A 22,362-nucleotide genomic window follows, 5' to 3' on the forward strand; every position below is an offset into this window, starting at 1 on the left:
CTTAGAGGAGGGCTGATGTTGTTGACATTGGCCTTGCCTGGTGATGGTGGGGATGTCCTATGGGGATGGAGGGAAAAAACACATGTCGGCACATGCCTACCTGTTTGCTGAACAGGGTTCAGGCCCTGGGTCCTCCCGGTCCAAGTAGGAATTGCTCTTTTCTTCACTTTGGATGACCAGGTGAGAGAAGCCCTTGATCAAAGAGCTAAGAGCAGAAACGAAGAGGCAACGCTAAGAAGGTGGGTGTGGCTTAGGCCACATGACCTAGATCCATTTGCTTTGCAACTGCAAAGTAAAAGAGACTGAAGGGCTGCTTAAGTAGGGTAAAAGGGCAGTAAAACAGGAAGGCACCAACAGTTTGGTAGTGATTTACAGGTGGGTGTGGCTGAAGCCACGTGACCTAGATCCACCTGCACCTGCTAACAAACTCACATGCCCCTTCCCTGAAAACCCTTCTTGGGATGGCCTGTAGGCACCCCTTGCTTTCTTCTTAAGTTGACTTGTGTGGTCCACTGGATGGTTGACTCTCAGCCGCTCGGCTAGAGTACATTAAGGATATCTGGTATGAGCAAGCGGTCTTCAAAGCACAGGTTAGACTTGTCTTGAGGCCCTTCATTTTCAGAAACCTCATGTGCTCTCTTTGGCTGTGCCTGAAGCATCCTTGTACAAACCATTTCTTGTTGCTATATGTGCCAAGGTTGATATTATAACAGTGCTTAGAATCAATCTGCCAGGGAGCCCTATATTGTGTAGCGCCCTCTACATCTGCGTGTTTTTAATTGTATCTTTCCATACATTTTACATAACTTAAATATAAATCTGTAAATTGAAAGTAGAAGCATTAAAAAATGAAATACACTCAAGAGATCAAAAGGCAATAAACAAATAAATAAGTTGCTTTAGACGGGATGGCTTTATTCAATTGTTAAACAATCCAGAACCATTTTATGGTAAAAACATTTATTTGTCCAAAGTTTATTTTTCTGACATAATGTACACATATCTTTTTCAATTTCCAGGTCAATTTTTTCAGCACCAATGATATTGTTTGAATCTAGACAGCGAACAATAATTGAGTCTTTTTTCAAAATGCTAGTGATCTTAAAGCGTAGAGCTGGAAGGGGGCATCTGGCCCAACATGTCCAACACCCTGACGCTGTTCAGCACCCATTGTTATGTTAATGTCCCCTTCAATCAATTTAGGTGAACTTTAAATGGCTGAAGTCATGAAACTCAAACCACTTATGCAGTCGGATGCCTGTTGATGGCCATGAGAACGTTACCTTCGTGTGGGTGTCACTGAGCTATCAAAGCTGAAGATGGGAACACATCTCTCAGGATTGCCTTGAAGAGTCACATGCATGGGGACAATGTGCCTTAACTTTCCTTATCAGCTGTTACAAATAATGTGGCGTTGAATACAACATCCTATTTGTGATGCATTTCTGTATCATGGACTTCACAGATATCAGCAGCAATAAATCTGCAGACCCAATGGCTCTCCCATTGAAAACCTTGATGGGTTCAGTGGCTGGGAATTGAGCGGAATACATTCATCTACGCATTGCACCAGTCTGTCCAATTTTAAGATACAGGGAAAGACTTAACTTTCAGGTTTAAAAGGAATACTGTATGGAGCGATCCTAGGGGGATCTCAAGAACATAGCACACAGAGCACATGCTTCTGGATAATGCACATTAATCTTAAATGGAAATATAAGTAAACATGTACCACCATCATTTACTATTTATCCCTTCTCCTTGCCATGCCTAGAGTGTGTGCAACGGGTGTATATGTAACACAAAGCAAGGGCACAGTGTACAATTTCTATTTAAAATATTTGAAATGCAAATAGTTAAACTTCTAGCTTCCCTAATACAGATGTAAAGGCTTGGGCTGCTTTTGCAAACAATATTTACAATCATTGGGGCAGCCTTGCATGTAATGGGCACCGCTCAATAGAATTCTCTGCTCCTCCATCAAAAAAGGAAATGTGTGCATTCACATGTAGGAAGAAACACATAGGGCTGTACTTGGATGCCTTGCATTGGTTGCATGTTCATTCATCGACAGACTTTTTATAGATGGGTTTGTTTTGGATTTTGTTTTATTTTGGGGGGGGGGGTTCCCCATCCTCCCCTATTAATGTTTCACTACTCCCTACCCCTCACCCCTTATATACCCTTGACCACACCCCCATATAAAGAAATTCAGAAAAAAGAAAACATGGACATATCTACTGTTGATAAATAAACGCTATAACCTTTTATTATCCTGTATGAATACGAAACAGTGGGTCCTCTCTATAGCAGTGGGAGTAATATTGTTTTGTGTTGTTTTTCAGTTTTGTCTTCTTCTTCCTAAAGATTTCATCTAGGCAACTTTTGTCAGAAAGTCTGGCATATGATTTACCCGTCCGCTAATCCTTCCCCGATTCCCTGTTTCCACAATGCAAAGTGACATAACCTGATCCTTCCTCCTTTGCCTTCCATTTCTATCGTCTCTCAAGATGTCTCCTATTGACCCAACCTCTATTGGCAACTTCATCTCTTGCATCATCCCTGGCCTTTCTGTTTGCAGTCCTGATGTGCCTCTGCCTGTTCTGTTGTTCAGTTATGGATGGTTTGGGCTGTAGTTGTTAGGCAGCCTAAGACTTTGTATAAGCCATCTTTTTATCCATAATGTAGGATGTGCCTTCAATAATTTCTAAAAAAAAAATTTTAATACATTTTTATCATTATTATTAGGGTAGTTATTGAGCGTGGACCTAGCTTCGGGGAAGCAACAGAGTGCTTTACAAATCATAGCGGGATGCAATTGGCGAGGGAAGCAGAGATACAAGGGGGCGGGGAGTTAACAACCGTGGGTGGATGGGGTGGTCAATTTGGCAGCGAGAGATCTACAAGCAACCATGGGGGGAGGCAACAGTCCCAGGTACGGTGGGGAAATATAACGTTGATCAAGAAATACGATGTGGGCCTTATATTTTCACACGACACTGCATTCTCTCTTTCTATTGATATCAATCAAGCTGAACTGAGACCACAATGTTGCTGATTGGTATTAGTCCACAGCAGGTTGCTTGGAAAAACAAAACATTCCCTTTAATGGAATGAAATATGTTACAATATCGATATATAACAGAATAAGAGGTGCACCTATAAGCAAGATGGCGCTGCAGGACACCTATTGAGTGAAGAGCACCATCGTGTAGGCATGAAAGACCTACAGAACATAGTTTCACTCAATTATGGAATCTCCCTCTTTTCACATTTTCAAAAACTGAATGCTTAGAGGTCAGTTCTACGAGCGTTTTTAGCATGGGTAAATCACAGAAAATGCAGGTTTTTGAACCTTTTATGGACTAGCTGGAAATATTATGCAGGGCTGGTACTATAGAGCTGGGCCAAGTATGTTCTTTTCAACATAGATATGTCAACACCAGAATATAGGACTATATAAGAAAAGCTATTAAATGTCATCCACACTTGTATGAAGGTATATGCTCACTTCTACCTTTTAAATGGCAAGCCTTTGTTCCTTTCATCCTGTCTTCTTTCAATCCTTCCCCCTTCCTACCTTCTTCCATTAGCATTCCCACTTTTGCGTATTGTTCACATGCAAATTCTATTACAATAACCCAGGTAAGAAGAAATATAATTCTTCAACTAATAAAGTGTGTAAAGATGTTTCTTCCATAGAAGACATTGTTTCTTTTTAAAATCACATTCCTTGTATTGCTGTCTGCCTCCAATGGTTATCATGTCATTTCTATGCATTGCCATATTCATATTTTTGCATAAACCAAATTGTTAAAAAACTTGACATGAAATAAGCAATACCTTCCCTGTCCCACTTCAATATTCATGTTTGTGCACTGCATTACTACTGTCGGATACATTGGCTGATGTAATTTACCTGCCCCTTGCCACTCCTTTATAAAAAAAATAAGATAATTACCAAAACTAGAGTAAACCTATCTGAACTATTTAAAGGATTTCGAAAATTAGGCCCAGAGCTTCAGCTTTTCACAATTACATATATTTGAGGTATCAATTCATTATTACATAACAATGAATTCAGAAAATGCACATTGATGGTATTAGAAAATTAACCACAAGTGAAGTGGATCTACTTGAATTGCAATCAAAGTTCTAAGGTCCCACAATCTTTAACTATTAAGGTAAACATGATCTTTTGATGGTCTGGCTTTCTTCAGCAATGACTAATGGATAGTTATGAAAATAAACTCCATGAGTCACCACAGAAAACACAAGAAATACTGTAGACCGTAAATTGTCTTTTGGCGTCAGTTCATAGATGACGTACAGTAGTTTCCGGAAGTGTAGACAGTTCATTCCAATAACTGTGGGAGTGCACTAAACCCTAAGTGCACAAACATGATCTGAAGTGCCATTTCCTATGTAGTGATCATCGCTGCTTTTATGCCCGCTGGAGAGCTGCCGCGTTGAGTCCGGGCACCAGTGCAATGCTAGGATGACTTTACGCATACTGCTTCACAGGCCTGCTGAGTTTCGAAACGATTGGAGTTGCCTCCACAGCCTCCATACCAGAACTGGTTGCAGGTGTTATCCTCTTCATTAAAGAACCATTTAATGCTGTATTCCTGACATCCTCCTTCCTCCTTCGCCACCGCACACGCATCTGCAGGGGTTACAGAGGGGATAGAAAGAGACAATTTACTTGCATCTTTAAAGAAAGCCTCTTATACCCTCTGCTAAGTTTCGTCAATAAGTCTGTATGCTGTATAAGCTGAAAATTACATAACCTCCACTTGCAGAGAGAGAACAGCTAAATAGCTCCTGATCTAATCTCACAGCATTGTCTCCATGGTACAGGAGTGTGACAACATTGGCCTTAAAGACACTTATAAGGTAGTAACGCTGCTAAGCAAGGGCTGCACTCTGACAGCAGTATAATTTTCAGGAACATAGACAGAAAGAACAACTTTGTCACCAGGTCACAGTGCAAGATCCATCACTTATTTCTGCTGATCCTGATGGAAAGGGGTGAGTCTTCAGAGGAGGCACATCTGGCACTGGAAACGTGTCAGCATGTCCCACATCAGGCCAGGTAAGTGGCTAAGCCTTAAACAGACCTTTGGAAAAATGAGTTTAAATCTATGCTGCCTATGAGCGATCTGTGGATGTAAGGTTGGAATTAAGGCTCCAATGGCTAAGTGAGTGAGAATATTTATATTTGGACATGTACAGATGTTACCTTCAGTAGGCTCTGTGCATTACACAGAGAGACAGAAGTCAAGTGTGGGTAAAGAGGCAAGAGATGGGTTTTTAAAGGCTATGATGCCCTTGCAATGTTAATGGGAGACTGTTCAATAGCTTTGGATAGGTTGGGTACAAAGATTTAAAGACCCCTGTAACATAATGATATTATATAAACTGATGGAACCATCACACAATATCTCTTGAAGGTGAAGTAAAGTCGGAAAGCCCAATCGAACTGAAGTAATGCCAACTCAGAACATACACCTGCTTCTTCTCAGTCAGCCATCCAAACTTTCCCTTTCCGCTCACCCACTTAATCTCTCTTTCTTTTAGTCTGCACACTTTCTTCATTGTCTTCACTTGCCTCTTTCTTCAACCCTCCATCAGGCATCTTGATTTCACTCCATTCCTCATCCTGCTCATTCTTTTCCTTCCCTTCTCTTATAGCCTTCAGCCTCAACTCGGTGTAACTTCTGCATCAGAATCTGGCCTCTCCATCTTCCTCTTTGACCCCTGCACCTGAAACACTCAAATAAGATGCTCCTGTGCTCCCAAGATCTCCAACCTCATCTATCCCCCCTCACTTACCGCCCAACACCTGCTCTTCTTGCCCACCTCATATCACTCTTCCCCTGGACCTCTGGAATGCACAATGCAACAAGTCTTCCTCCATCACTGATCACTTTGACTCTTTTCACCCTCAACTTTCACTTCTTGCTATCACAAAAACCTGGATCTCCCAGCATGACTGTGCTCCACTAGCAGCTCTGCACACTGACTCTGCTACCTTCTCCCACTCTCCCAGTCCTGTTGGGAAGGGAATCTGTGTGGGGTTCTTTATCATTAAGGCCCTAAACACCTGCCCAATACCCCCTTCTGACATCACCTCTCCCTCATTTGCATATGCCACTATTCAGTTCCTTCCTCCTACTACGTTCACTATTCTGGTTCTCAATCAATGCCCTGCTCCTCTCAACTCCCTTTTCCCTGATCTGACCCTTCTCCTTGAGTCGGTGCCTACTGACATCACAATTGTCAGGCTGGGGGGCCTTAACCTTCCAAACCCCTCTTCAGCTTCTGCCTTGAAGTTAAATCTGTCCTATCTAACCATCTCTCTCCTCCCTCCATGACCGGCCAACCCACTCTTCTGGGAACTTTCGAGAAGTTTGTCTCTCTTTCTCTACCACATTTTCCAATACAGTGAGGAACTTGGGCTGCATCTGGCAGTCGAACATGGACTGTAATTCCCAGATCAGCCAGACAGTCAAATCTATACATTATCAATTGAAACATATCAAATCTGTCGTACCACTTATTTCTGAGCAGGATCGTCCAATGGTAATAGGTGTACTCACCAATGCCATGTTAGATTATTGTAACGCTCTTCTTATGGGGACTCAAAGATTTCAAATTAAAAGACTACGCATTGCCCAACACTCTGCTGTTAGGTTAATCTTTTCATTACCTAGAAAGACAGCTATCTTACAATATTGGAGGAATGTCCACTGGCTTCCAGTTCAGCAGAGAACTCTGTGTAAAGTACTTTATTCGGTTTTCAAATGCATCCATGGACTGGCACCAGTCTACCTATCTGCAAAAATCCAAGTGTACTGTCCTCAACAACATCTTCGTTCTTAGGATCAGTACATTCTGCAAGCCCCACAGACAAGAACAACCACCTGGGGTGACAGGCGGTTCTGCTCGTTTGGCCCTAGGTCCTGGAACTCTCTCCCATTGGAACACTGTAGGATCAGCTCACTGGGCCTCATTACGAATGTGGCGGAAAGGCAACAATGGCGCCGGTAGTGCTTCCGGCGCCATTTTTACCTCTCCGCCACATTACAATTTCTGCTTGCCGGTGCCGGACTGCACGTGTGGTCTGACCAGACGTGCAGACCAGCACCCGCGAGCAGAACTCGTGACTGCACTGGCACTGTTATTAATGGGGATTGGGAGGCCGGCCATACCAGCACCCGCAAATGGACAATTACTGGCATATTCATCTTGTAATGGTCCGGTAATGGCCCATTCGCGGGTGCCGGGGTCGAAGGGCACGGCTACCGCCAAACTCGTAATGAGGCCCATTGACTGTTTTCAGGAAACAGTTAAAAACACATCTCTTCCTATAAATGTCTCAATGACCCGACAGGTCTACGGTGCGGTATCCACTGAATCAGTTGCACCATACAGATACTTAAATCAAATCAAATCAATCAAATCTAATTCACTCTCCACCTCTGATCTCACCACTGCCCCTTATCCCTTTGATCACTCAATCATTCACTTTGACATGTCAACGTCCAACTTGTACTGCTCATCTCCCCACTTCAATGACTAACAGGGAATTCAGACAGGACTCTCTGCCCCTTACCTTGATAATGTGAGGACCTACCCCGTCTCTCTCCCCTATTCATGCCTCTCCCATTGACAGTGTGTTCTCTGACTTTCACTATGTACTTATGACTACATTTGAACAACACTATGCTGCTTGCACATTCACACCTGTTCTGGCCTCAGCCATGGATCTTTTTTTTGTTGTATTGTTTATGGTATATAAAACCTTTACAACACAAAAGATTCATGTTTATACATTTCAAACACATTACATATGTCATCAGTAGAAAATCAACATCAAAAACAAAATTGTTGTACATATTTTAAAACATTAAGACAAAAATCAAAACTGAGGATAATGCAGGACAAAACACAAAATATAAAACAAGCATTAGACTTTCACAAAATGTTTTCATCATCTTATCTATAAAAATATCTAAATTGTTGTGAATTAATGTTTCCCGGACATATAAATGGATAAAAGGGGGTTAGCAATTTCTTAATTTCATTTTAATAGCTTTAAAAAGGCTGCTACTGCTAATGTGTTGTGAGCATTGTCATCATACATACATCTCTGCCAAAGACATTGCTCTGAACACAATGGCTAGAGATTTCCTAGATAGCACATCCTCAAACCGTTGAGTGCTGGGCAATGCAGAATCAGATGGTGAGAGGTTTCCTCTGTATCATTATTCTTACAGAACCTACACCCAGACTCAGCTGCTGTAATCAATCCTCTCCTCAGGCGGATTTCGTTGGTAGGTAGAATATTTCAACAAAATCTAAGGAAAATTGATCTATGCAGATTATCGGGAAATCTTACCAAGTAAGACAGCAATGTTCCTCTTTTCTTGTATTCATTGCAAAGGTGACCCATTGATGGATAGCTATGAAATGTCTCTATTGTGTTAATCCAATCTTTGTCATATATTCAATTTTTGACCTTTATCGGATTTGCAATCAGGTCATCAGTATTCAAGTTTAGGCTTTGCTAGATATTTTCACTTCCCATACGAATCTGAGCAATTTAATTAGTGGACTTCCCTCTGGGATTTTGATTCATACATATATTCAAGTCTAGGTACAAAGAAGCAGAAACAGGTACAAGCAGTTTTCTATATAAAGACAATACCTTCCAATCTACATGTGCTCTAATTGAGATTAGGCCTAGCTCAAATTTTATGGCCTCAAGAGGGACAGAGTTAGGTACCCCCAATATCCTCTGGCAAATCTTAGACTCTGCCAAATCCAACCATTTAGGAACTACATGAAAATAAAGTTACAGCTTTTATGTAAGTTTTAGAATTATTTTCCCTTCATAAAATTTTAGTGCAGGAATAATAAAGTCAACATTTTTGATTTAACGTTATTAGTTGATTAAGCAGAAGAGTAGGTTTTTGGAGGAGGCTTTGTCTTACATTACAATAGCCTGGCATTTATATCACCAGCCAAGAAAATGTGTCCACATCCAGCTTTGGATTTCCATGCAGAGACTAGCTTGGTGACAGTAAATAGGACATCCTCTAACACCCCCACACCCTTATTCCAATAACCATTAATTAATAATGCATGAAAGTTATCGGTATGTGCCAAACCTCTACAGCTAGCATTCCATAAGCAAGGTTTTCTATCTGCTGACCATTTAAGCAAAGATCACATCGAAGAGCCGTAATGAGGCCACCTGAGTGTCTACCTCCACAGCTTAGTTTTGCGGGCTCAAAAAATACTTTAAAACCATGTAAAGATGGAATGGAAGTTATCCAAGTTTGATGGACCATTAAACCTTTGTTACTTAGTAGGAGAGAATTGTTTCAAGATTTGTCAGCAAATACAGATTGCCTATGGAATTCCAGGAGAGTAACTTCAATTCCTCCTCACCGATTTGTTGGGCTATGGCTCTAGATACATCACAGTCTCGACTTAAACCTAACAGGATTATGCTTATCGGGACCTTGAGCTCTAAAATTAGATGTTATTACTTGATTATGAGCCTCATCAGTATTATATGGAACACTTTTTGGATTAGGGGTGCATGAATTGTCCCTAGACCATGGGATGTGAGGAATTTGGTGACATTCTGACCATCAAGCAATTGAAAAACCCATATTATTTAGAAGTACCCTTTCTGAGAGGATCAGATTAATCACCAGTCTGGATGGAAAATGGAGCAGTGATTGCATCGTATTCTGCTTGTTTGGGAAACCCACTCTTTCGATATCTGCTGAGGCGAGAGCACAGAAAATGGGAATTTCGGGAAATATCACCAGAACATTGGTACGATTTAAGCACATAAAGCTATGTCCAAGTAGACTATAGATCACCAGTATGTTCCCAGCATCATGTGGAATCTTATTAGCATGAGGGTTCACTTTCGGTAAAGATCTAGACATTCTTGGAAACAGGGTAGAGAAATTAGAGTCACTTAAGTTTGTGGTGCGACAGGAATTTTTCCCTTGATCAATGTATGGCTGCCTTTCATGACTGTTTTCAATTTGGTCATGTTTGTGTGATCTCTCCCGGGGGCATAAGTATTATTGATCATGTCAGGGGAAGCAAAACAGAGCTCTGTAAGAGTCTTTATGGCAGAGGAGAGATCAGAGCACCACCCTCTTGGAACGTACAATTTATCCAATAATCAGAGGAGGCGTGGTAGGTGTATTTCTCAGTCTTGAATGCAAGACGGGCTGACCAAATTTCGTAGAAACACTTGACACCCAATCAGGATCCCAAACCCCATCCGTTTGTACAACAGCCTCAAAATTTGAGATTGCATATGATGCAAAATATGTTTGCCCATTATCACATTTACATTGACTCATCGTGGCAGCAGTAAATAAGTGAGAGGCTTTCTGAGGGAGTGGTGTAGGTTTCACAACAGGAAATGTGCAGCTAAAGAGATGGAGTGATCCTCCCTGCGGGGTAACGGCACTCTTGAAGGTTACCATTTTGGGCGTGGCTTGTATACCAGGATCCACCTTCTTTTTTTTTTTTATTAAAATGTTTTTTTTGATTTGACACGCATTTCACCTTCAAAGGTATTGAATCATCGCTATTTACCTGAGCTGGTACCCCCAAATGGGCTGCATCAGAACTACTTTTTATTCCAGAAGAGTTTTTAACACTGGATATCGGCGTGTCAAAAATCGGGGGGGTTGCCTAAGACAAGGATTGGGACGTGCAGGGAATTAAATGCTCAGTTGGCAAGGCAAATTGGAGCTCCATACACTTTCTTCTGGGGTCAGCTGACTTTGTAGACCTTTGGTCTGCTTTTGTGATTTTTGTAATGAATCAACAATGGAGACATTATGCAACCATTTGTGGGAAGAGGTGTTTCGTTGTTTTTATAAATTTCTGTTTTATCAAGATCTTATGAGCTTAAGATCTTATGATCTTTTTTTAACAGCCATTTGGGAGACGATACCAGACCCCGCCACACATGCCTCTAAAAGAGGGACAGAATTAGGTATAGAGGTCACTTCAACAACAGAATCATCTATTGCTGTAGGGTCATTAACTGCAGATCTCAAATTGCTGTGACATGACTCTCCCAAAATTGGTACTAAACTTTGCGATGCTATATGCTCCAAACAAGTTTCTAAGTCTTCACCCTTAATATTTATAGCGCGTAGCAATTTAGTGTGGACCCTTACCTCTTCCCAGATATCACATAGTTTTACAAATAAGCTTAATACCATCTTACGTGCTGAGAGGCTGGGGGAGGATAACTTTGCAAAGTCATTGGCCTCTCGCAAGGGAATGGTGATTAGCGCCTTCACTGGGTTGAGCAGAGTAGTCTGGCGAAGAGATCAACTGTTAACCACAGTTCACTTGTGATAGGTAGTCAGTTCATTTCGTTGGAGATCTGACTCTTGAGGTGTCACATGTCTCTTGGATGATGCTCCCAGTGATCTCACACGCGTTTCGGAAGTAAGACAGAGTCTACATATTCTGTTATGCTTAAGTCCGTTACAACATTCATCTGTGTACAACCTAGGATAGCAGACTAGTTGGCTGAGACTATTTGGCTTCAGTTCTTGTCCCGGAAAGTTTGGGAAAGTGGTTCATGAGGCACTGACCCGCTAGAGGAGACACCGGGATCAATTTACCTGCTTTCTTGATGGCAGGGTTTGCTTTTGCCCCACTCTTTTTCACTCCTGCATGAGCCTCCAAAGGGGTTGTTTTCAGTGGTGCATTTATGTTATCAACCCCTAAATTCTGCCTTAAAGCAGCAACAATGTCTGATTTGTTACAATGCTCCTTGGTATCCTCAATACAGGCTGTTGGGGAGGCAAGACAATCGTCCGTGGTTGGAAGACTTGTTGGAGTATTCAAGGAATTCATTATCTCGGCACCATGGATTTGGCTTCTAAGATCAGTTCTAAGAGCCATTTTTTAGGGTGTTGGGTTCAAAGAGCTGACAAGCGCAACTCCGGAGTCACCCAATGTAAAGGTATTGGGTTCAAAGAGCTGACGAGAACAACTCTGCAGTCACCTGGTGTATAACCCCTTCTTTTGTAATGATAGTAAAGGTGCTTGGTTCAAAGGGAAAGGATCCCTGCAGTCACCGAGAAATATTGAAGCAATGAGTCAGTGTAATTGCAGTTGGCCCAAGAGGAGGAATTGTTATAAGGAATGGAATTTGTCAAAGTCGTAGCGTGTTGCGCTGCAAAATGGGGTGTGCAGGTGGCCTGAGTCCGTCTAGCCATCACAGTCGAAGACAGTAAAAGACAAACGCATCTGCAAACGGCTCTGCGGACGCCACGTCCTAATGAGGTTTTAAGGAATTACTCCTCCTTCAGTCAGCAAGCAGAGTAGACAGACTTCAGCACAGCAGCAGAAGAAGACCAACGCTTGAGCCATGGATCACTTATGAAATGCAGACCCTAAAAACAAACAGGGGCTGTGACCTAGACGAAGGTGCAAATTACAGACTCCTTCCTTACTCCTAACCTAAAAAAATGTACATTCTTTGAATGAGTATGTTGTGGACTTTTTAATGTGTGAGTGTTTCCATACAGACTACCTTTCAACATATCCTGAAGCCTGAAGTTACCAATTTTCAAATCATTTGAGTCTGCAACTTAGAAGACATGTCTTTCAAGCAAAATGTGCCAATTCAACAGAGAAATTCAAATCAAATAATTGTAATATATGAGTCAGGACGGTTAGAGTGGCATTCATTTGTAGTATGTTGAGGTAGTTTTGACACTAAATTAAAAAAACACGTATGTCCTCTTCTTAGGTTTTTATCACACTTTGAGTTGTAATTTGTGCTCATAATGATGCCATCATAAGTGATGACATCAGTGAAGCCATCAATGTGGTCTCATTTGAAGTTGTCATCAATGTGCTCTAGTTTCCAGTGAGCTCATAGGTCATCAGTGTGTAAATGTGCTGTACAAAAGAGCAGCTTTGGAGTCATGATGTTGTAGATTCCATTACCTACTGAATGGCATGGGTTTTGTTGGGTTAAGTGGCACCTTAATGTCACTTCAACTCAAGTATTTTCAATGAATTTCTTGGGTTGTGTTTCCCGCACCTTAACTGTTTCTTAACTAAAGATTTTGGACTGAATTTCAAGTTTTGTTGTGTTTTAATTCATTTTGATATCATCATTGATGTCATTTACAAAGGTTATCAGTCTGTTTCTAAGCTACGCATGATGGGGTCCTCCCCATTGTGGGCCGGTGGGCAGTGATATATGTGCTATGGCTGTTGCCTGGGAAATGGCCTTTGACCAGGCCCCTCTTTGCTATACAATGAGGAAAAGAAGGTAGAAATGGCACAAGAAAGAGGAAGGAGGACAAGAAAAAGGAAGAGGGATGAAGAAAAAGGAAGAGGGACTGTGATGATGATGCACAATAGTACTGTGATGAGGATGCAAGGGCCAGTAATGAGGATGTTTGCAAGGGTCTTTGCTGTTGGATTAATGGAGTACTATGGGAGACTCTAGTGAGGAACAGTAAATTGGATGTAATGGGGACTGGCACATGGGAGAGTACATTGGGGAATGGGGCACTGGGATGAGGAAGAGTAAATTGGGGTAATGATGGACTGCGACAAGCGAATACAGGGTAAATGGGGACTGGAATGAGGAGGAGTGAGGTGGGGTAATGGGAGACTGGGATGAGGAAGAGTGAGGTGGGCCTAATATGGGGCTGGATATGGAAGAGTGAGGGGGGCAACGGGGGACTGGGATGAGGAAGTGTGAAGTGAGGGACAGGGATGAGGAACAGTGAGGTGCAATAATAGGGGCTGGGACAAGGAAAGGAAAAGTGTGGCGGTGTTATTTATTTATTCATTTATTGTGCATTTGTAAGGCACTTGCACATCAGGAAATTGTGTTTCAAAGTGCCCACAGAGCAAGGGAAGGGAAACAGAGGAAAAAGAGACAGTGGAACATGATGACAATGACGAGTAGAAGGCAAATGCGGTCCTACTAGGACTTGTGAACATTTGGAGCATTCATGTGCGGAGAGAGAGAAGGGATAGGGGAGGGGGTAGCTACTATCGGATTAATAGGGTAAGTGCTAGGGGATTCCATTGATGGGGAGAAGTGCCAGAGTGCCCTTTGTAAAGGTAACAGGTAAGTGCTAGGCAGTGGCCGCTTCCTGGAAGGGGAGTCACCAGCAAGTACACTAAGTACAGGCCATTGATCGAACAAAGGCCAGTGGTGCCCAAAGGCAAGTGCGGGGGAGGGTGGATGCTGCAGACGATTGGAAAGAAAGCTAGGACCATGACAGACACATAAGGGCCAAGACAACAAACACAGCAACTGTGGAGTTTAGCATGGGAGGGAGAATGGGAAGGAGGAGGAGAAGAGGAAAGTTTTGAGATGCTTGCGGTACTTGAAGAGATCTGGCTCAAGAAGGAGAGAAAGGAAGAGGCTGTTCCAGAGGAGGGAGCCAGAGATAAAAGAGAACAGCCACCCGCTCTCTGCTTAGAGAAGTGCTGACAAGCAGAGAGTTGGAGCCAGAGGATCAGGGGGATTTGGAAGGAGAGTATTTAGAGATGGAAAGTTGCAGGTAGCATGGTACCCAGCTCCAGACAGCCTTGTGAATGCTGCAGAGGGATTTAAATGTAATCCTTGCAGCAACCGGGACCTTGTGAAGAGACTTTAGGGCTGGGGAGATACGGTCCATGGGATTGAGGCCAATGATAAGTCTCCCAGCACTATTAGCTGGAGGGGGCAGAGAGAAGAGGAAAGTAGATTAAGGTAGAGGCTGTTACAATAGTCCAACCTAGAGTACAGAGCTCTTGAGACATTGAGCTTCTGGGGGAAAGTGAAGAAAGGGAGAGGGCCCTTGAGGAGGTAGAGTTGTAAATGGGCCTTCTTGGCAAGGCCAAAGATGTGAGGAATGAAAGAGAGAGAGGAGTCAAAGAAGAAGGAGAGGGCCCATCAAGGGTGTCCAGAATGTATGCAGAAAGGAGGGAACAGGAGTCCCGATGAGAACCATCTCAGTCCTGTTAGCATTGAGACAGAGCTCTTTGGAGGTGCACCAAGACTGGATAGCGGATAGGCAATCAGGAATGATAGAGGAAGTCAGATAGGGTGCAGATGGCAGTCTGAAGAAGAGTTGAGTGTCATCAGCATAACACTGGAAGTGCAGTGATAAAGTGGAGATCAGATGAGTGAGAGGGGCGAGACAGATATTAAAGAGCCAAGGGGAAAGGATAGAGCCCTGGGGAACACCACAAGTGGAGATAGAAGGGGGTGAGGAGAAAGAATTGAGGATAATCTGGGAGGGACGGTCAGCGAAGAGGGAGGTAAGCCAGTCCAGTGCCCACTCCAAGGTACCAAGAGTGTCACGCAGTCATGTTATGAAGATGGAGTGGCTGACCATGTCGAAAGCAGAGGAGAGGTCAAGTAGAATGAGAACGGTGGGATAGTTGGAGTCAAGAGAAGCAAGCAATTCTTCACGGGTGTTCGGCAGAGAAGATTCTGGGTCAGCTGGGGGAAGAACAACTTCCCCCAAAGTTTCCCTATGAAGGGAGTGATAGAGATGCGGTGGTAGTTGGAGCAGATAATCGGATGGGAACAAGGAAGAATGAGGTGGGGGTAAAAGGGTAACAGGACGACGAAGAGTGAGATGGGGTAATGAGGTACCAGGACAAGAAAGAGTAAATTGGGGTTATTTGGGAACTGGGATGAGGAAGAGTGAGGTGGGGAAATGGAGGATTGGGACAAAGAAGAGTGAATTGTGGGTAAAGGGAATGAGACGAAAACAAATTCAATGGTGCAAATGAGATGAGGAAGAATGAGGTTGGGGTAATGGTGTTCTGGGATGAGAAAAAGTGAGGTGGCAGTAATGAGGGATCGGGACGAGGAAGAGGGAGGTGGGCGTAATGAAGGACTGGGGCAAGGAAGAGCAAATCAAGGGTCAGAGGCGATGGGACGAGGAAGGGTGAAGAGAGGTCACGTAATGTGGTACTGGGATGAATAAGAATTAATAGTGCAGTGGGACTAAGGAGCTACTGGAATGAAGAAGAGTGCATTTAGAAAATCAGGGACTCAAATGAGGAAGAGTGAGGTGAGGTAATGGGGTACTGAGACTTGTAAAAGTGAGACAAGGGTAATGGGGGAGTGGAACAAGTGATGCCAGGGAAATGGGTGACAAAAACAAGGAATAGTACAGTGTTGCTAAAGAGGTTGGGGAATGAGGATCTGGGAAGGGGAAGAGTAAATTGAGGGAAATGGGAGACTGGAACAATGAAGAATGTCGTGAGGGTAATGAAAGACTAAGTGAGAAAGAGTAGTTTAGGGAAATGGGGGACTGTGACAAGGCAGTGTGAGGTGGGGTAATGGGGACTGCGATGATGAAGAGTGTGGTAAGGTTTATGGTGACTGGGATAAGGAAGAGTATGTTGGGACGTTGGGAGACATGGAGGACTGGGATGAGGAAAAGTGAGGCGGGTTAATGGGGTATTGGAAGGAGGAAGGGTGCATTAGTGGAATTTAATGACTGGGACAAGGAAGAGTGAGATTGTGATAATTAAGGACTGTGTCAAGGTAAAGTGATGCCTGTGTAATGGGTAAGACAAGGAATATTCCAGTGTTGCTAATGAGGTGGGGTAATACAAGGGATTACAAATGGGGTACCGAGACAAGGAAGAGGGATGCAAGGATAACGGGACACTGGGACAAGCAAGAGTGAAGTAGGAGTGGTTGGATACTGAGATGAGGAAGAGTGTGTTGGTGGCAACAGGAGACTTGGATGGGGAACAGTGAAATGGGGCTAATGGGGGATTAAAACTAGAAAGATTACATTGCAGGAAATAGGGGCTTGTACAAGGAACAGTAAATGTGAGAAATGGGGCACTCATGATAGAGTGAGGTGGGTAAATGTGGGATGAGGAAGAGCAATGTGAGTTAAAAGGAGTAATGGGGGACCGGGATGGGGAAGAGTAGATTGGCGAAATGCAGGAGTTGAATGAGGAAGAGTGAGGTGGAGATAATAAGAGACTGTGACAAGGCAAAGCGATACCTGAGCAATGGTTAAGACAAGGAATAGTGTGGTGTTGCTAATGAGCTGGGGGAATGAGGTACTGAGAAACGAAACAGTGTGGTGGGGTAATGCAAGGCATTACCAATGGGGTACCGCCATGATGAAGAGGAAGGCAATGATGAAGGGGTACCACTGGGGCAAAGAAGAGAGAAGTAGGTGTTATTGGGTACTGAGATGAGGACGAATGAGTTGGTGGTGATAGGGGACGTGGATGGGAAAGAGTGAAATGGGGTAATGGAGGATTGGGACTAGGAAGAGTACATTGGGGGAAATGGGGACTGGGACAGGGAACAGTAAATTTGAGAAATGGGGGTCTGGGGTGACAAAGAGTGAAGTGGTGGCAATTGGTGACTGGGAACAGGAAGAGTGAGGTAGGTAAAATGGGGGACTGTGATGAGAAAACAGTGATGTTAGGTAATGGGGAATTGGGGCAAAGAAAAATGAGGAAACAGCACTGGGGGACTAGGATGTGGAATAGTTAGCTCCGGTAATGGGGGACTGGGGTGAGGAAGAGTACATTGGGGGAAATGCAGGGCTGGGACAAGGAAGAGTGAGGTGGCATAATGGGGACTGGAATAAGGAAGTGTGAGGTGGTATAATGGGGACTGGAATAAGGAAGTGTGAGGTGTGTTTATGGGTGATTGGGACGATGAAAAGTACATTTTGCAAATGCTGGACTGGCACAAAGAAGAGTGAGGTGGCAGTAACGCAGTGAAGTACCAGGAAAATCGATAATGGGGTACAGGGACGAGGACGATTGAAGTTGGGGTGCTAGAGTATTGGGAGGAAGAAGAGTAAACTGGGGGAAATGGACCACTGGAATAGGAAAAGTGAGGTGGTGGTAACCCAGTGGATTACTAATCTGTACCAGGACAGACAAGCGGGAGGCAATGATAATAAGGTTCTGGGATGAGGAAGAATGAAGAAGGGTTAATTGGTACTGGGACAGCGAAGATTAAATTGGTGGAAATGGGGGAGTGGGAGGAAGAAGAGTACATTTTGAAATGGTGTACTGGGAAGGAAGAGTGAGGTGGGGGTATGTGGGGGTATGTGGATAATGGGGTCTGGGACAAGGAAGAGTACATTTTGGAAATGAGGGACTGGAACAAATGAGAGTGTATTGAGGACACAAACACCCTCAACCTCATCTACTCCACCATCCAATCCTGGATGGCAGATAATTGGCTTTGTTAAACAGTGACAAAACCGAACTCCTGCTGATTGGGCCCCTCTTCAAATTGAACAAACTTGCCAAGGAATATCACACATTCACTATTGACAACATCCCCATCACAGTATCACAAACGATTAAGACACTGGGCGCGTACCTCGAACCAAGCCTGACCATGGACAGGCAGGTCAATGCCATCGCTTCCTCTGCAGCCTATCATTCTAAATTGATCAACGCTGTCAGACCATTCCCAACCCAACAGAACTGTATCACCATAGCTAGAGCCCTCATCGGCTCTAGATTGGATTACTGCAATGCGCTCTTCATTGGCACATCCCAAAAGAACCTGGTCAAACTTCAGATAGCACAGAATAATGTCTTAAGGGCCGCCACTGGCGTATCACGCAGGGAACACATCTCTACGATCAGAAGACAGGCACATTGGCTACCTATCAAGGAAAGGGTCATCTTCAAAACGCTAGCCCTAACCCACAAATGTATTCATGGCCTCGCCCCCAGATACCTAATGCAAAGGATCTCCAGACAAATAGCCTCCAGACCTGCCAGATCGACTTATGCCAACCGCATCACAGTCCCTCACACGCGCAGAGTGCGTGCTGGAGGATCTAGCTTCCCAACTATGGCCGCAACTCTCTGGAACAAACTCTCAGACCAGATTAGATCTATCGAGTCCCATGCCGCCTTCCGCAAGGCCCTAAAAACAAGGCTCTTTGTCTAAAGGGTTTATCTTCATGTGTAATTTCTCTACTTATGCTATAACAGTGAATTCGACATACTCTGGAATGTAGAATATTGTACTCCGTAACATAACCCTGTAAGTAACTGTATGTTTTAAGCTTCACACCTGGGCCGCTTTTTGTAACCCACAAGCAAGCCTCCTTAAGTTTAGTTATAGCGCCTCGTTGCCTGGATGGCTGTAGTGCGCTCTACAAATTAAAAAAATAAAATAAAATAAGGGGGAGACAAGGACAATATGGTTAATTGAAGTTGGGTTCATAGGGTACTGGGGGAGGAGGAGTACATTAGGGGAAACCAATGAATGGGATGAGGAAGAGTGAGGTGGGGATAATGGGGTACTTGGACAAGGAAGAATACATTTGAAAAATGGGGTACTGGCATGAGGAAGTGCTAATTAGGAGTAGTGAGGTGGGAGTAATGATGTACTGGAACAAAGAAGAGTACATTTTGAAAATGGTGGACTAGAATGAGGAAGGGTGGAGTAATGGGGTACTGGAGGAGTGAGAGTTAGGTGAGGGTAATGGAGATATGGATGAGAAAAAAAAGAATAGTATGGCGCTCCTAATGAGGTGTGGGGAATGAGTTTCTATGAAGAGGAAGAGTGAGGTGGAGTAATTCAAGGAATTGCTAATGTGGTATTGAGATGAGGAAGAGGAACACAGGGATAAAGGGGTACTGAGACACTGAATAGTGAAGTTGGGGTAATGGAGGACTGCGACAAGGAAGAGTAAATGTGAGGAATGGGGGTCTGGGATGAGGGAGAGTGAGGTGGGGAAATTAGTGACTGTGAACAGGACTATTGAGGTGGTTATAATGAGGAACTGGGGTGAAGAAGAGTGTGGTGAGGGTACGTAGAACTATGAGAAGGAGGAGTGAGGTGTGGGTAATAGGAGAATGGGACACTGAAGATTACATTGGGTGAAATTGGGTACTTGGATGAGTTAGAGTGAGTTGGGGGAAATGGGCAACTGGGACAAGGAAGAGTACATTGGGGGAAGTGTGGGACTGGGACAAGGAAGTGCAAATGTGAGAATTGGGACCTGGGACACAGAGGAGTGAGGTGGGGACAATGGGGGATTGGGATAAGGAAGATCAATGTTTGGTAATGGGGACTGGGATGAGAAAGAGTTGGTGGAGGTAGTGCGGGACTGAGATGAGGAAGAGTATATTTGGAGAAATGGGGGACTGTAGTAAGGAAGACTAACTTTGATAAATTGGAGACTATAAAGAGGAAGAGAGAGGTGGCAGTAATGCAATGGCTTACTAATGGGATACAAGATCAAAGAAGAGGCAGAGGGAGGCAGAGATAAATGGGTACTGGAATGAGGAAGCGGGAAGTAGGGATAAATAAGAGTACAAGAAGTGGGTTACTGGGATGAGGAACAGTAAATTGAAGGAAATGGGGGACTGGGAATAGGAAGAGTACATATGGGAAATGGGGTACTGGGAAGGAAGAGTGAGGTGGCCATAATGGAGAACCGGGACAAGAAACAATAGAGTGAGGTTGGGCTAATTGGGTCTGGGACAAGGAAGAGTACCTTTTTGGAAATGGGGGACTGGGGCAAAGAAGAATGCACTGGGGTTGACTAGATAATGCAATGTGAAAAAGTGAGGTGGGGCAGTGGCGGGCTAAGAATGGCATAGTAGAGTGAGGTTGGGGTAATGAGGTCTGGGACAAGGAAGAGTACATTTTGGAATTGGGGACTGGGCCAACAAAAAGTGCATTGGGGTAGTTATGTACTGCAATATGAGTGAAGTGGAAGTAATGGGGTACTGGGACAAGGAAGTGCAAGGAGGATTAATGGGTCACTAAGAGAAGCAATAGTGAGGTGTTGCTAATGAGGCGGGCGTAGTGATGTGGGGGATTGCAAGGGATTTACCAATAGGGTACTGGGACGAGGAAAAGGAGGCAGGTATAATGGGGTACTGAGATGAGGAAAAGTGAAGTTTGGGTAAAGGGGTACCTGGACAAAAAAGAGTGAAGAAGGGTAATTGTGTACTGGGACAAGAAGGAGTGAGACCTGGGTAATGGGGGACTGGGCCAAAGAAGATAGAGGCAGTGCACTCGGGTTCTGGATTAAGGAAGTGTGAGGGTAGGGTAATGGGCTACTCTGACAAGGAGGACTGGAGGTAGTGAGGGACTGGCAATGAGAAAGAGTGTATCAGGAGTAACATAGGACTGGGATGTGTAAGAGGGAGGCAGGTTTAATGCGGAACCCTTTTCACAGGAAGCCCATTAGACTTCCTGTGAAATGCAAATCATTAAATGCGTTCCACATAAAGTAACACCTTTTTGTAGCTGTTATAGTGTGAGGGAGCCAAAGTAAGACGGGCACGGAGGGGTCAGAGTGTTTACTATACACTTTCATTCAAGGGCAAAAAGGAAAAGAAAACCTTATCCCGCCCTAACTCTAAGAGTGGTTTCCCTGACTCAACTGAAATAACTAGTGTCAGAATGTCCAAAGCAAAAGTCCCAATGTCCAGTGTCAACATCCTAACTAAATCAAAGGCGATGTCTCTTGCTTCAGTGCAACTTCCCCTGGACAAAAGGCAGTTCTGTCTAGGAAGGATTTCCCCAATGTGGCTTCAGTCAGTCCTTTGCTATTGGGGGAAATGGCTCCCTTCCCCTAGCCTTCCTCCAGCTTACCACATAGTTCTTTGGGGTTCCAAATCCTGGTTGGCAGCTCTGCTTCTTCTCACCATACACTGCACTGAAGAAGAACAGCCTGGGTGCACTCTCCATGCTGTAGAGGGCCCCTGACCCTAGTTGGCAGACCTTGCTCCTTTTCAACAGGTACTGAGAAGAAGAAGAAGAAGAAGAAGAAGAAGAAGAAGAAGAAGAAGAAGAAGAAGAAGAAGAAGAAGAAGAAGAAGAAGAAGAAGAAGAAGAAGAAGAAGAAGAAGAAGAAGAAGAAGAAGAAGAAGAAGAAGAAGAAGAAGAAGAAGAAGAAGAAGAAGAAGAAGAAGAAGAAGAAGAAGAAGAAGAAGAAGAAGAAGAAGAAGAAGAAGAAGAAGAAGAAGAAGAAGAAGAAGAAGAAGAAGAAGAAGAAGAAGAAGAAGAAGAAGAAGAAGAAGAAGAAGAAGAAGAAGAAGAAGAAGAAGAAGAAGAGGAAGAGCCTGGGAACACTTCCCAAACTGTAGTGGGCCCCTGACCCTGGTGGGCAGATCTGGTTCCCTCTCACCACGTACTGCGAGGAAGAAGAGTAGCCTGGATGCACTTTCCAGGCTGTCGTGGATCATACACACCTGGTTCACTAACCTGCCAAGTACCGTATGAACTGTCCATTAACTTCCAGTTCTGTTCATTTGGGTGCAAGGCCAAATTCCGGCCTTAGTTTTCCTTTT

General features: G+C 43.9%; 1 protein-coding gene across 6 annotated transcripts in view; it reads right to left on the reverse strand.

The window, feature by feature from the left end:
• Nucleotides 1-890: 890 nt before the first annotated feature.
• Nucleotides 891-22,362, reverse strand: part of LOC138570116 (collagen alpha-4(VI) chain-like) — a 559,183-nt gene continuing 537,711 nt past the window's right edge. For all 6 annotated transcript variants that reach the window (XM_069648741.1, XM_069648737.1, XM_069648740.1 and 3 more), the window contains one exon: nucleotides 891-4,666. In XM_069648741.1, coding sequence (XP_069504842.1) covers nucleotides 4,494-4,666 — 173 coding nt within the window. In that variant the 3' untranslated portion in view covers nucleotides 891-4,493. The remainder of the gene's footprint in view (nucleotides 4,667-22,362) is intronic.

The sequence above is a fragment of the Ambystoma mexicanum genome, chromosome 2q, assembly GCF_040938575.1.
Source record: "Ambystoma mexicanum isolate Mex_15411 chromosome 2q, UKY_AmexF1_1, whole genome shotgun sequence".
NCBI lineage: Eukaryota > Metazoa > Chordata > Amphibia > Caudata > Ambystomatidae > Ambystoma > Ambystoma mexicanum.